We start from the raw sequence: 14,742 nt of genomic DNA, 5'->3' as shown, positions 1-14,742 counted from the left end.
AGTATTTTCTATTGAAGTCTAAGACACTTTTTAATACTTATTAAACTATTTTTTCCTTTTTGGAGGATTGGATAGCTTTGGTCAAAGCTGCTGCTGCAGCAGCAGCCAAGAACAAAGCAGGAAGTAAACCTAGAACCAGCGCAAACAGCAATAAGGATAAAGAGGATCGAAAATGGCTAAAAGTTCCTTCAAAAAAGGAAGAAACCTCAACCTCTACAATCATGCAGGAAGTCCAAAAAAAGGAAGAGGAGCCTACATCTAGTGACACATTTGGTAAAAAGAGATTCTTTAAAAGATAAGGTTGATTTTTTTGGTACCATTGAGTTAGAGTTCACATTCTTAATTTTGCAATAAAGTATTTATTTCTAGTATTTCTAGAGGAGTATGTATCATTTATTAGTAGGATGCTAGGAATGATACCCAGTGTTAATCAGTTAAGAAATAATTTTTATCAGTTAACTCAAGTTAGGTCAACACTTATCCCTTGCGCACAAATTCTGACCACCTCTAATGAGGACAACGCAGGCTTTTGAATGGCTTTGTGTGCTCTGGTTCATGTACCTGGATCTTCTGTTACTTGTGAGAGAACCCTCAATACTGTTTAAAAAAATAAATAAATAAAAATCCAGTATTGATGATTTATCCATATGCAGGAAAGGCTGAAATGATTTCTGGTTTGATAAGAATCTGTTTATTTTAAGTCTTTAATTACTACATTTCTTACAAAAATGAGTAAAAATGACAAATCCACATCCAATGAATCAGTGTATAATACTAAATCTTTAGAATATGCCAGTTTCAATTTTCTAATAGCTGTAAGGGTTCTTAATTCCAATATTCTAATTCTAATACCAGTTCTGAAATATTAAATATTCTGTGTTTGGTTGCATGTTAATGAAATGTGTGTTTTAGATTTCTCTTTATGTTTAAAAGTAGGATTTCCTGTAGTGGATGTTCCAAAGATGGCCTTTGTACAGGCAGAGAGCACGTTATCACACAAGAGGAAAAGTAATCTAGGAAACTCATTTCAGGCAAAGAGAGCTCGTCTTAACAAGATCACTGGTAAAATATTTTTTGTTGTTGATATTTTTTTTTGTGTGTTTTAATGTAGTTAAATACAAATGCTTCCATATATGGTATTAAAGTAGATCCACAAAAGCATATCCACCTGGCAGTTATTCATCAGTCTTTTTACTTGTTTTGAATTTTAAAGTAATTACCTAAAGTAATAAAAATCTACCTTGTTCATAAATTGAGAGTATGGTCTCTGACTTGAGCTGGTGTGTGTGATTTTAGCTTTTTGAAAAGGTAACCATTTTGAACTTCTGAATTTCTTGAGCATGTGTATTTGTTTTGATTCCAGCCACACCATTTTCTGTACTATCGGGTGAATTTGGTGTTTGTACAAGTTCTTAATGTGTTCTTGAGTTAACGTAGCTCCACTGTAAAATTAACAATTTTTGTGGGGATGGGGAGAGTGGGTGGAATAATCCATTTTGCCATAAAGTAAAACTGTTGCTGTAAAGTTTACGGTATGTTCTGTAAAAGTATGCAATGGTAACGTTCTAACTGAAGCAATGAAGAGCTAAATTTTTGGTTTTGTGGTTTTCTTCAATGCCTAAGGCAAGCACTTTATTACTGAAAGGAATTAAAGGAAAACATATAGTTATAAAAATATTTTATACAACAGGAAATCAAATACTAGGTAATTGATCTTTAAAATTTGAAAAATGATCTTTTTTCCAAAGTTCAATGGAAATCAACTTAAATACAGAAAAATTATATCAATTTGTTTGCCTCATTCCCTAGGCCTCTTCATACGCAAAGTGTGTTTCCAGTATTGATTATGTCAGTATTTAGAATGAGGTAATATCTTTGTGCCTGGGCTGGGAAGGTATCATAATACATTCAAAAACTAGGTGAAAAATTTGTGAAGCCTGTCTTAAGAGTGCCTCTTGGACAGATGGCAAGAAATGCATTCCAGTTTTTTTGAGTAAACAGTATTTTGTGTGAAGTCTGACAAACTGTTCTACGCTTCAGGTGAGATTTAAGTTTTTTGTTAGTTATGGCAAGCTCATTTATGTAAAAAGTTGTATTTAAAGAAAAGGCAAAATTAACCTGATTTACTAAACTAAGATGAGGGTGTTTTGTTTTTGTTTTTCTCAACTTGTTTTAGTTGATGCAACCTTTCACAGGTCAGCTGCTGAGGATATTTAGTCAGTTTCCTTATGAGTATGGTTCCATTTCAGTGTCTTTCAATCAATATTTTAAGCTAAAAGAGTAAATAAATTAAATGGCCCGATATGGAACGTGTAAAGGAAGTGGTCTTCAAAAAAACTCATATTCAGCCTCCAGAACTCCCTTTTCTGGAAAGCTTCTTATTTAGTACTGAGTTTAGTTAATGGATGCTTGATTGATCCACCACATTTCTGCGCTCCTTTGCCCATATGGTGTACATACTGAATCAAGTCCCAATTTAATTGCTGCCCTGAGCAGTAGAAGGCTATGTTATGTGCTAATGGTATATTACATTTTATCTCTCTCTCTTCTTTATCTCTAGAGAGAGAGGGATATATGGAATTACACAGCCCTGATAAATTTCCTTTCCATAGCCTTTGGAACATTAGTAGCAGAAGATACCAAAACTAGCTGAAACTTCTGTAGCTCTAGAAATGATACTTTCCTGTGCCAGTGGAAAGGTTTTCCTTTCCTAAGGAACATTGTGAGGAAAAAATGAAGTTTAATGGACGCATACAGACTGAACTTAATAATCAGAATACACCTTACTGCCATGGACTTTATTAGTTCCAAAGCAATTCCTGTTTGTTGCCGTGAAAGTGTACTCTTCCAGTTGATAATATTACTGTTGTATGAAAATGAACTAATTCTTTAATTACAAGATCAAATTTGTCATGCTTGGTAGTTACTCTGTGTAACTGTTCTATAGTTAACACACTTCTGCAGTAATAGTGGTTTTTTTTACTGTTGCTTATAATGGAGCATATTGAAGATGTGACTATTGGTGACTAAATTTTCTCTTGCCTACATGCTTATTTCCTGTGCTTGAATATCTGTACGTTGTCATTGATCTCTGGGATGAGCTTTAGTGTATGATTTGAAGGAAGGTTCTGGGTTATGCTGGCCTACCTATCAAAGTGGCTACAAAAGAATCATAAAACAGTAGCTAAAGGAAAACATTCCTTACACAGTGGCTTATGTGACTGCATTGGGAACATAGAGCAAATGAAGTGGCTGTAAGCAGCTGCTTGAAAGGAACTCTTTTTCTGGATTTAAATTTAAATTCAGCAGTCAGTATTTGTTGCAGGAGGTTCTCTCTGTCTGCCCAAAGGGCTGCATCAGTTCCTGGTGTTCTTTGTTCACTGTTTAACAAAATAAAATCGTTCCCTATGCTTCTTTTTCTTTCACTACTGAGGGAAATTACATTTCCCCAAGGTGAAGGAAATCTTCTGTATTACATGTATTAATGTCTTCTCTAATTAGTTTTTGCCTCTGGAGTGCTTGCTTCCACCTCTCCTGCTACTGTACTGATACCTAGAAGAACATCTGCAGTGAGAACAAAACACTTCTGCCACCTCCATACTTTTTTTTGTACATGTTGTTACTGACCAAAGATGGTGAACTTGCAGTTAGTTCTGCTGCTCCAGAAGCTTTGGAGTTAGTTGTTTTGTCATTGCACAGGCCTGGTGACTGGTTAGAGAGATGCCTAATAGGATAGAGAAGAAGGAAATAAGGGAAATACATTCACAAGTCTGACAATTTAGGTTGGTTTCATGGCTTTACTTGCTGGGCACCGAGCATCTAGCTAGAAATAAAAATGATGGCATAATATATGTGAGTCATTCTTGCTTTTGACACGTTTAAGCACTGTCAGACAGGAAACCGTCTTCAGATACATTGATACGGACAGTATTTGGAGCAATAGTAGTTTTCTTAAAAACACGTTTTTTATACTTTGGGTATTTCTGTTAAGGCAGGCATAGAAATCAAAAAAAGACTGTATGAAAGGGAGCTATTTACAAATGGTTTAGGATGTGTGTAGTATGTTATGAAGGATAATTATCTCTTTCCTTTTTTCTGGAAAGGTTACGAAGTTTTTTGTGAGGCCTAATGTCAAATCTTAACTGATAATGTTTGCATTAATATAATGGAGCTAAAAAGTTTCTACTTTGCAGTTAACTTATTTAGTGGTAAAGTCAATTGGTTTGTGTCTCTTATTATACACACAATGTTCTGAAAAGTTCATTTAGAACATAACTGCTTTTCAGCACACTAAAGCATGACTTCATGGAATGTAAAAAGTGAAGGAAAAAGAAGTGCCTTTTATTCTTGTGGAACACTAGGGGAAAAAAAAGTCCATAGAAAACAGCATGGTATTTCAGCAGAGAGCTAACCCGTTTCAGTGTCATGCACATTTCCTGAGAACCCTGGCTTCACTAATGTGTAATTTCTTGGCCATTGTATTTTGTAAATTAATTTTGGGCATATCCAGTTTTTCACGGAATGCAACAGAATTTCTTCCTTATCTCCCTTAGAATCTTTCAGCTCAAGTTTGAGGACTTAAACCCTCCACCCCCCAATACTGATGTTCCCAGGGATTATAATGGCAACTTCAATTTATATTCTTATTTTTCAGATGTTTAGCAGTTCTGCTTTGTCTTATGACATAGAATTTTCCACTTATAGTCAAATAATTGAAGTTAGTGTGTGAAATAGAATTAGCTACCCCTACGTGTGTCGGGCTACAAAGATGGTGACGGGCCTAGAGAGGAAGACATGTGAGGAGCGGCTGAGGTCACTGGGCCTGTTGAGCCTGGAAAAGAGGAGGCTGAGGGGAGGCCTCATCATGGCCTACAGTTTCCTCACAAGGGGGAGTGGAGTGGCAGGTGCCCATCCATTCTCTTTAGTCACCAGTGATAGGAACCATGGGAATGGTGTCAAGCTGAGGCAGGGCAGGTTCGGGCTGGGTCTCAGGAAGAGGCACTTCACTGAGAGGGTTGTTGTGCACTGGGACAGGCTCCCCAGGGACATAGTCACGGCACCAAGCTTGTCGGAGTTTAAGAAGCTTTTGGACACTGCTCTCAGACATATGGTCTGATTTTTTGGGTAGACCTGTGTGGTGCCAGGAGTTGGACTCAATGATTCTCCTGGGTCCCTTCCAGCTTGGGATATTCTATGATTCTATGTAGCCAATTTTATTTTTAACCAGTTTTATTTCTAACAATTATTCTCATATTGATGTTAACTTCCCTTTTATCAGTAGTAGTGATACTAAATAGGAATTCATTAAGGAAATAATCGTATGCTGATATATTTGTTCCCAATATGGTTTTTGTTACTGAGGTAACTTCAGAGCTCCACTGCCAAGAATATTAATTTGGAAACTGAATCTCTCATTCTATTCTAAGCAAGGTTTGCATGCATTTAATAGAGTTAAGTAGATGTAGTACAAATTCTGATGGGAATTTCTTAAAGACTGGAAAAGAGAGAGGTAGAAGAGGATTATAAATTATTTTGGTCTTTCAAAGTTTAAGTAACATAGCCATGGTTTTAAAACTCGAGCGCTTGGGCTTTAAGTGGATGGTGAGATGTTATTTTTACAATTGATTGCTACTCATCTTCCTCGTGGAAGTGCCAGAGAAATACTTCATCATGTTAGCAACCTGTTTTCTTCTAATTAAAGCGTTTAGCCTTGTGTTGAGCTGTTTCGGGGAGAATTATGTTGTAGATACAAGCAGACCATATTTCTTGTCTCATAATTTTTTCTCTGTTTTCCACAAATCCTTATTGCAAGTTTCTAACTAAACATTTCTGCAATTTTTCTCCGAAGGTTTATTGGCATCCAAAGCCGTTGTTGCAGATGGTGCTGAAAAAAAGGAAGGCAACAAAGAAACAGCTCCAGTCCTGGAGCAGGTATGAAATGGTAGAGTTTGATTCTTTTGCAAGGTTCCCACTGGAGTGTGCCATGGAGATATAGTACTTACAACATTAAAATTTTCCCCTTCAGATACAATAGGGAACTGAAAATTGACCTTATGTTTACAATTCTGGCAGAGCCAGAAGTATGGAAGTTAATTGTCTCAAAATGCAGCGTTAATCTTAATTTTAGCAATGAGATTCTGTTAGTTTTCTGCAACAAAAATAAGTGGGGCCTCCATGCAGCAAATGCTAGGAGGCCAGCATCCCGAGGTCCAGATTTGTAGCTGGAACCGTGACTAGCTTAGGAGAAGGCCCTTACACAAATTCAATTTGTGTTTGAAACAGGGTTTTTGACATCAAGTAGAACTTCTTTTATAAGAAGCTTATTTTATATTGTAAGAATTTGGTGTTGTAGGCTTGTATGTGTTTTATGAACTGCTCAATGAGCCATACATTTTGCAAGGGTGTGTATTTTAATAAATACAAAAAAGAAACATTTTAAATAATGTTAAGGGTCTGATTTTTAAACCTGCATATTTGCAGGACCTGAAAGCTGCCATTTTATCTTTGGCTTATTCCATTTTGTTCAGGCATTGCTTGACTCTGAGTTGTGCATTATCTTGCACATTAAAAGGGCTGAATGCCTAAGCATGGTAAAGCAAGCTAAGGATGAACGGTAGTATTGATTCAGGACATCTTTGCTTTCCAATGGTTTTAAATCAGAGCCTTAATGTAGTTTTAATACAGCTTTTTTGTATTCATTTTCATTTAGAAGTAGTATTTGAATAAAATAGCCTTGCTGCCCTCACTTCTTAAAAGAGCACTTCTGTTCTTAAGCCCCGGCACACTCTGAATAGTCCCTACCCCAAAATTTATTTGATATTTTGGTTGTACTGGTTCTTTAGAGCTGATAACATAATTGCATTGCTGTGGTTTTTTCCATTGATGCTGCATTGGATGCGAATTTTGTCAATGGAACATGATTTTCTGTTTTTAATGCTGTCACCGTAACGGCTGTACGAGCCACTACGGTGCCAATGCATTGACTGATACTTTGCAGAAAGGTTTACAGTGTATTGACATGACATTCCATTTCTCAAATTTTTGCATATTAAATATGCTATGGTTTTACTGCTACTGTGTGTGATATCTTCAATGTGCAAAAAACTGTGAAATGGCTTACAGCATGTTGTTTTTTGGAAGAATCATTACAATGTAAATCTTAACATGCAGAATCCCGTTAAGATGAATGGGACTTTGTGGTTTACATAGACTGTGTATGCAACAGTATAAACTACAGTGCATATTTACTAAAAAAAAAAAAAAAAAGAAAAAGAAAAAAAATGTTACTTCTTAGACATAGTAACTCGGCTGTTTCTGTTTTGTTGATTAGATATTAAAAAAAAGGATGTCTCTGTCATTGTTTACATGCTAATGGTCTGAAAAATAATAATTTTTTTAAATACTGGTTAAGCTCTTTTAAAGAGGCATCAAAATCCAAAATGTCATATGCCTTCACTTCTAACAAAAAAGAGAAACCTCATAAGCTTTCAAACGATTGAGGGGAGGAAAATTTGAGCATAAAGCTATGTTTTACAAAGTTCCTGCCCAAATCCAAATTAAAATGGCCGAGTTATAAACCTCCCCAAAAGATTTTCCAATAGCAAAGCTGGCACCCCTTAATGAGAGGTTTTGTCTGCTACTGCTATAAAATTGAATGGGTAAAATATCTTTTAGGGTTTTTTAATAATGTAATACGGAACATGGTAGAAATATTCAGGCCAATAGCCGAAAACTTACTTTGTTGATGGAAGTATATTTTATTTATATTTATATATATATTTTTAGTTTACAATTGTCTTAAACCCAAAACCTCAAACAATTAGTTGCAGATACAGTAGTTTATTTAACTGTATTAGGGTATGTCATGTTATATTTTCTTTTGACCAAGATCTGCTTAGATGAATAACATTAATTCATTAAGGTTTTTAATGTTAATTTGTCCTGTTAAGAGGTTAAGCACCTTATCAAAATATTAATTTAATTTTTTTAATCTTGTTTAAATAACTTTGTAATTTGAAAGTAATGGATGCTGTAGTAATTAATGTCTTTCACATCTGTGAAGATGAACAATAAAATTGTTTATTTACAAGTTACGACTCTAATTAATTTCTGGTAATACCTCTCATAACCAGCATAGGTATACTCTTCAGTTCATGGAATTTTTTATTTAAATGAATAAAACTGCACTTAATACATGTGTATTATGGAGTTATTCAAGGTAGAACTGATTTCTGCTGAATGGGACATTTTGCACTGGATCTTTACATGGTACTTGCAGCCAGCTATTGATACAGCATTCAAGGGTGCCCTTTTACATGCATCAAATGTGCACTTACGTTTGTTTCCACTAGAACTCTCCACGTTCCAGTGGAAAGTAATTTTTTTATTTAGAAAAACAAAAACAGACCCAAAGCCCTCAAATAATCAGAGATGTGACATTTCTTTTTAGCTTGGATAAACTGGTGTGCACATTCTAGAAATACCTTTCTACTTTGATAATTATGGCTTTATTAGATGATAATGTGCTGAGTGTTGTAACTGGGATGAGAGAGGGGACAGGTTTAAGAAGTTAATGTACAGATACTTGCCTTTATTGGGCAAGTTGTGTAACACGTGCACAGTTTATTCAGTAATGCAGAAAGTACTTCCTACTAAAAATCTACAATGTCTGTCAATGCATGTGAATTGCCTAAAAATAATACTTAAATACGTGTGCTAAGGGTGAAAATTAATAATTTTGGAAAGCTGCATCATACGTCGATTTTTCTTCAAAAACTGTTTTAACTCTATATGCTCATTTTTTTTTTCCTCCTACAGTTAGCAATCTATTTAACCCTGTGGTGCTAGAAGTTGTGATTTCTTCATGTGTTTGCACAAGCATATAATGTGGTGAAATCCAGACTCCCAGCACTGAAAGGGGTTGTGAGAGTGTGTTCAGTATTTGGAAACTTTTTCTTGTTTTCAGACATTTCCTTAAGGGAGCATTGTCAACTTTTTTCAGATTCTTCTTTGTTTAAAATAGGTTTCATTTTGACAGTTATCCTAAGGAACTGTTAAATTATTTGCTGTTACCATCATAGATTGGTGCATGTATTCCAGTTTATGACAGGTATTCTCCAAATTACACTGTGATAATGCATTTCATGGTCCCAGTATGCTGAAGATAAAAGGGACAAGCTAAAATGACTTTGGATTTTGAAATGAGAATTCAGAGAAACAGTTTTATTTTCAGTCTTTCTGCAGGTATTTCAAATAGTAAGGAATGAGGGTGTTCTGAATACTGAAAAGAATTGATAATGCTCCTTTAAAAATAAAAGTTTAATGTGATGCATTTTAAATATTTTTTTATTTGTACTGAAAATAACATTTCTTTAAAATGTATTTTGAATACTAAAGTTGCTTTAAAACGATCAAAATAGAATACAAGAACTACAGTGAAGAAACTGAAATAAAAGTATCAATTTTTTATTATTTATTCAGGAGATTTCACCTAAACCACAAAGTCAGAAAAAAAATGAAGCTGATATTAGCAGTTCTGCCAACATTCAGAAACCTGCACTGTTATCCTCAACTTTGTCTTCAGGAAAGGCTCGCAGCAAGAAATGCAAACAAGAATCTGGAGATTCTTCTGGGTGTATAAAGCCCCCTAAATCACCACTTTCCCCAGAATTAATACAAGTCGAGGATTTGACGCTGGTCTCTCAGCTTCCTTCTTCTGTGATAAATAAAACTAGTGAGCACAGACATTTTAAAAAACATACCGTAATTACTTTTAAGAGATATACATAAAATAACTTTTCGTTGTAAATGGATATTGCATTTTAAAAATGAATCTGCTTTTAAAATAGGGAAAAAAAAAGTCAAAACGGGAGAATTAGGGGTAGCTCACTATTTTTAAAAAATCAAGTTAGATAATAAGGCATATGAATTTCTCTAGAAGAAATAATACATTTATGTATGAGTTACAGCTTTTAATGGTTGACTGACTTCCCCTCTAGCATAAATCTCCACATTAGTGTTAGGAGTGATACAGGGAAAAGTCGAACCTCTCTTCTGAAGGGCCTGATTCATTAAAAAGAAAAGACATCCACTTGGGTTGTGGATCTTTCCTTCTCTGAGAAATGTTGCCTTCGGCAGACTGATGTGCTATACCTGTTGGCGGTGACGTTCTTCACCTTTTGTGTTATTTCCCAGAAAATATAATATGAAAGCAATGATGTGCTCAGTATCTGGGGTGGGAAAGTACATAACTCAGTTTTCATTGCCTCTGAAATATGTATGCATCAGTTGCATCGATTTGCAAAGTACTAGAATACCGTTCATCAGAACAGGGAAAGATTTACGATGCCTCCTTCAATATGCTAATTTTTGTGGATGTTGAAATATTTCTCTAATTTCTTAGAGACGGTTTTACTGCTTAGGGTCAGACCTTGTTCTTCAGGCAACAAACAGCCTGTTTTACACTAAATGATGAGTCAAGAGTTAAAATAAGTACAGGCTATAGGAAATCAAAATCTTCGTACCTCTTTTGCTTTAGGACAGTGACTTAAGAATGGAAGACTATACCTGCATCATATGTTTTCCTTAACATTCATTTGATGTTTTCCCTTATGAGAATAGTTTCTCCTAATATTTTCTCACAGATAGCTTTAAGTGAATGGGAGAGAAAGGTGTACGAGTTCAGCCATCTATTTATTCAGGGAACACTTCTTTAAATTGTATCTCTAGTTGCCCCACAAATTACTGTGACATGTCTTTCCCCTTCTCCTTCCCCTTTCCCTCAAGATGGTAAGTAGTTTTCTTTGAGGATGTTCTTAGCATTATGGTTGGATAAAGAACCAATTTAAAATTTGGTTACTTAAGTTTAGATCTTGTTAGTGTTGTCTTTCAATCTTTGGCTTCCAAGTCTTTACCACCTCTGAGAGAAATTTAAGTCTTGTCTTTTGTGTCTTTATTTTTAAATTTGTGAACCTTTTACTTGAAAAAATGGTTAAAGAAAAAGAGAGAATGGTGATTTACAGTGTAATGACTTGAATGTGTCTTTTCCAAGGCAAATGTCTGTAAAGCTTTACTAAAGTGAAGAAGTTTAGGGGAGTGTGGTTTTTTTTGTTTTTAATGAATCAGGCCCATATTATCCTATATCAATTCCCCCATTCTTTTTTGTTTGTTTTTGTTTGTGTGAGATTTTTGAGCCTTCTTACTATGCCATGCATTGGCAATGAACATTTTAAAGATAGTTGGGGTATTGATATCAGGTCAGGAGAGGGGTTATAAAATGAACCACTGCTTTTGCTTTTTTATTTAAGCTTTATGTTACTAGTATCCGTGACTTTTAGATCTTTTAATTGTGGTCGTTTGTTCTGTTTACTGTAAAATCCTGTTACTCAGTTCCTTTATAAGCCTACTCTCATGGTTTCTATGGGGGAGTTGCTTATGGTAAATACACCGTTTGCCTAAAACAATAGTCTTTATTAGTGGGGAAGTAGACGCCCTATTAATGTTGAATAAGCAAAAAGCAGAATCATGTCTCAAGCATAACCTTTTTCTGGTAGTCACAGTTTTTAATTACTTTTAAAAGTCCTGCTGTGATTACCAGTTCTGCAGATAAGAGCTATTTAAAGCACTTCCCATCTTTAGAACTCTAAAATACTGCGGTAAGATGATCGTATCTCTCTCTGCTTCATGAACATTGAAAGATCTCTTTTTAGGTCCATCACAACCACTGAATTCCCCTAGATCCTACAAACATAGTCAACGGAGAAGAAGATCACAACGTTTAGCCACTTGCTCGTTGCCTGATGATTCTGTAGAAAAAGTTTCTTCTCCCTCTTCAGTTACTGATGGAAAAGTGTTCTCCATCAGTGCTCAAAACCAACAGTCATCAAAATTGGAGGGTAATGTATCTTAATCTAATAAAGAACTGCCCAAGAGAAATTGAATCATGAAAATTAGACCTTTCATGGTTTTCATCTAATGGGACGTTTTGACTTATTGTCGCTAAAGCTGAATGCTGTTCGTATGTTATGTAACACTGCAACCCAAACTGTTGTTTGTTGGGCCTTTGTACCTTTTTTTAATATTACATTCTTTCTTTTGTGTAGTACCCGATGTTGCTCATATGTCACTTGAGAAGCGTGGACCCTGTCTCCCTCTTGATTTAAGCCGTAGTTCGGAAGTTTCAGCACCATTATCCACAGAATCCACTTTCCGTAATGAATACCCCAGTAAAGACAAGGAAGATATTCAGATGATTACATATCTTTCTTCCAAAGCAGTAACTGATGGAAGAGTAGCTACAACAGCGTCAGGTAAAAAGATCCAGTGTCCAACCAGTTAGGCTTACAGTTGCAGGGTTAAAACATGCATGTGTTCAGTCACACAAAAAGAGGGGATAAACTTTCTTTCTGCAAGCTTGCAAGCCTCTTCCTGGGGTCCATCCATCTGGATATTCTTTGTCTTCCACTATCTTTGAGCTGCTTTAGCACTTTTTCTTAACATGCCTTAAAGTAGATCTGATTTAACTCTACAGAGGAAGTATAGAATATAAGATATAGTATTTTTCTAAAATATTTTCTATTATTAAAACTTGTAAAATATATATATATATTAATAATAATATATATATAATACAGTTGTTTACTAACATACTAATATATACTAAATATATACATACTCATTTATGTTGTGGCTTCAGCTTTAAATACAGTAGAGTTTTCAGAGGTAGTCTTTATTTTCTACTTTTGCTTCTCTTTGTAGTAGAAATTTTGTCATTTTCCTGCTAGGAGATTTTAATTGAAAATATGTCTGGAAAATCCTCTAAAGTTTATATAAATTTGGTTCACCTTTGTAGAGTCCAATGCTGTAACGAAGGGCTACATCTCTCTTCAGCAATTTAGTGGGCACTGTGGTTTATTCAAATCACTTAGATTAAGAGATTTGGGAAGGGATTGCATTGTGAGTTGCAGACCCTAAAAATGAGTCCTTTCATCCAGTGTGTCAGGTATCCATATGTTTTTTTCATAAACAAGCCTCTTACATGGGTGAGTATGATACCATGTTCTAAATGACTTTACTGCGAAAACTAATCTATAAAGTAAGTGGGGAAATTAAATAAAAAGTAATAATTATGCACTTTTGGAGAACTTCCTTAGTAAATGTGATCAATAAAGGAGGGGCATTGTGACCATAAAGTATATAATTAAGCCATTCTGAAAATATAACTGTCTTTGTTTAAGGGGAAGAAATAAATCGTAATAACTTTGTGTTAAGCTACCAGTGTAGCTGCGGTACTCTAGGTCAGTGAAACATCTTGTTTAATGTACGCCCCTTCCTGGGTGTCTGCCCATTGACTCCGTGTAAGATGATTGCTTTCCTGAGTTCCAGCATAACTCCTTAACCCGATGCAGAAAAGGCTGAGTACGATTCTTGGATCAATATTGGGTAGATTAAATTAGGTGGTTATAAATATCCCTTCTCTCTCTCTCTCGCTCTCTTTCAAACAACAAAATCTATTAATCTCTTAAACTAATTTGTCAAAATGAGTGCTATGGGAATTTCTAATGAACTGCTTTAAAATTTTTTTAAATCTTTAAAGCTTTAAAAAAAACAAACTAAGTTTCTCAGGGAAAACCCTGTGACAAACTTGGTGTGCCTTTGACGTATTGTATAGTGGTAGAATCATGAGTTCCTGCGAAAATTACTTCTGCAAAGATCTTTTTAATCTCATGCCTTTGGCTAGAGGGAGAAATGCTTTTGGTGGATGTATAATTGACCGCTCATACAAGATCATAAAAGAAACCAACCACTTCCAACTACTATCTTTGTTATTCATAAGAACTTGCTTCAGTTACTAGGAATTTAAATTCTTGGCATTTTTTTTGCCTGACATGTTTTTTGGATCATTTAATGCATAGTTAGTAATACTGATTGGCATTTATGTTGTTGCCACCTTCGTTTATGGCTGAAAACTTTTTGGCATGTCCATATATTTTTTGGCATGTTGTGTCAGAGAAAATCATGCCTGACACAACCTTCTGATAGTACTAGTTGAGTCTAGAGTGGGAAAACGGAAGCATTTACAACATGTGCTGGAGGGATACAGTTTGTCCTATTTCTACATAATTTTGAAAATTATAAGCTCTCAAGGAACTGATTTCCCAGCTACCTGTCTGTCTTCTAGACAGAGCTACGTGTTTTTAAATTTTTGGTAGTTTTTCTCCATGCAGTAGTACTTTGTCTTGAGCTTTCACATGGACTTATTATTCTGTCCAAATGTTTAAAAGCTTTGAAAAGTACACAACTGACAGCCACTTGAGCAGTATAATCTTTGTGGGCTGAAAGGTTTATATAAGCAATTAGTATCTTGAATTCAGAGTTTTTACAGGAAGTTTTGGAGATCAGTTACAAAAGGTAATTCTAGAGCTGCTACTGACAGAAGCAGTTCATATTTATTTAGAGTTCATCTTGGGCTTCTAGCCTCAGTGAAACTCATTTCTCTAATACCCTTTTCAGAGGAAGATGAAAACAAATGTAGTTTTTATGTTCAGGTTTGAAACCTGTGAAATTAAACTTTGCACTGTTAAATGGTTCTCAATTCATGTTACTTAAGCACACAATTACACTAATTTCTTTCCTGCTCCAAGAGAATGGATAGAGTCTATCCTGCTTACTGCTTCCTTTCCATTTCTAATGAACCTCTTTAAGCTATAGCACCTGTAGCCTTTAAGCAATCTCATATATAAA

General features: G+C 35.1%; 1 protein-coding gene across 12 annotated transcripts in view; it reads left to right on the top strand.

Annotated features, from left to right (window-relative positions):
• Window positions 1-14,742, top strand: part of PHF20L1 (PHD finger protein 20 like 1) — a 55,006-nt gene that overhangs the window by 17,666 nt on the left and 22,598 nt on the right. For 8 of the 12 annotated variants that reach the window (XM_072034294.1, XM_072034293.1, XM_072034295.1 and 5 more), the window contains 6 exons: window positions 66-273; window positions 934-1,062; window positions 5,849-5,931; window positions 9,481-9,733; window positions 11,709-11,894; window positions 12,102-12,308. In XM_072034294.1, coding sequence (XP_071890395.1) covers window positions 66-273; window positions 934-1,062; window positions 5,849-5,931; window positions 9,481-9,733; window positions 11,709-11,894; window positions 12,102-12,308 — 1,066 coding nt within the window. The remainder of the gene's footprint in view (window positions 1-65; window positions 274-933; window positions 1,063-5,848; window positions 5,932-9,480; window positions 9,734-11,708; window positions 11,895-12,101; window positions 12,309-14,742) is intronic. The other 4 variants (XM_072034296.1, XM_072034300.1, XM_027452726.3 and 1 more) reach the window with 1 other exon arrangement.

The sequence above is a fragment of the Anas platyrhynchos genome, chromosome 2, assembly GCF_047663525.1.
Source record: "Anas platyrhynchos isolate ZD024472 breed Pekin duck chromosome 2, IASCAAS_PekinDuck_T2T, whole genome shotgun sequence".
NCBI lineage: Eukaryota > Metazoa > Chordata > Aves > Anseriformes > Anatidae > Anas > Anas platyrhynchos.
This window is presented reverse-complemented; position numbering and strand designations above follow the sequence as displayed.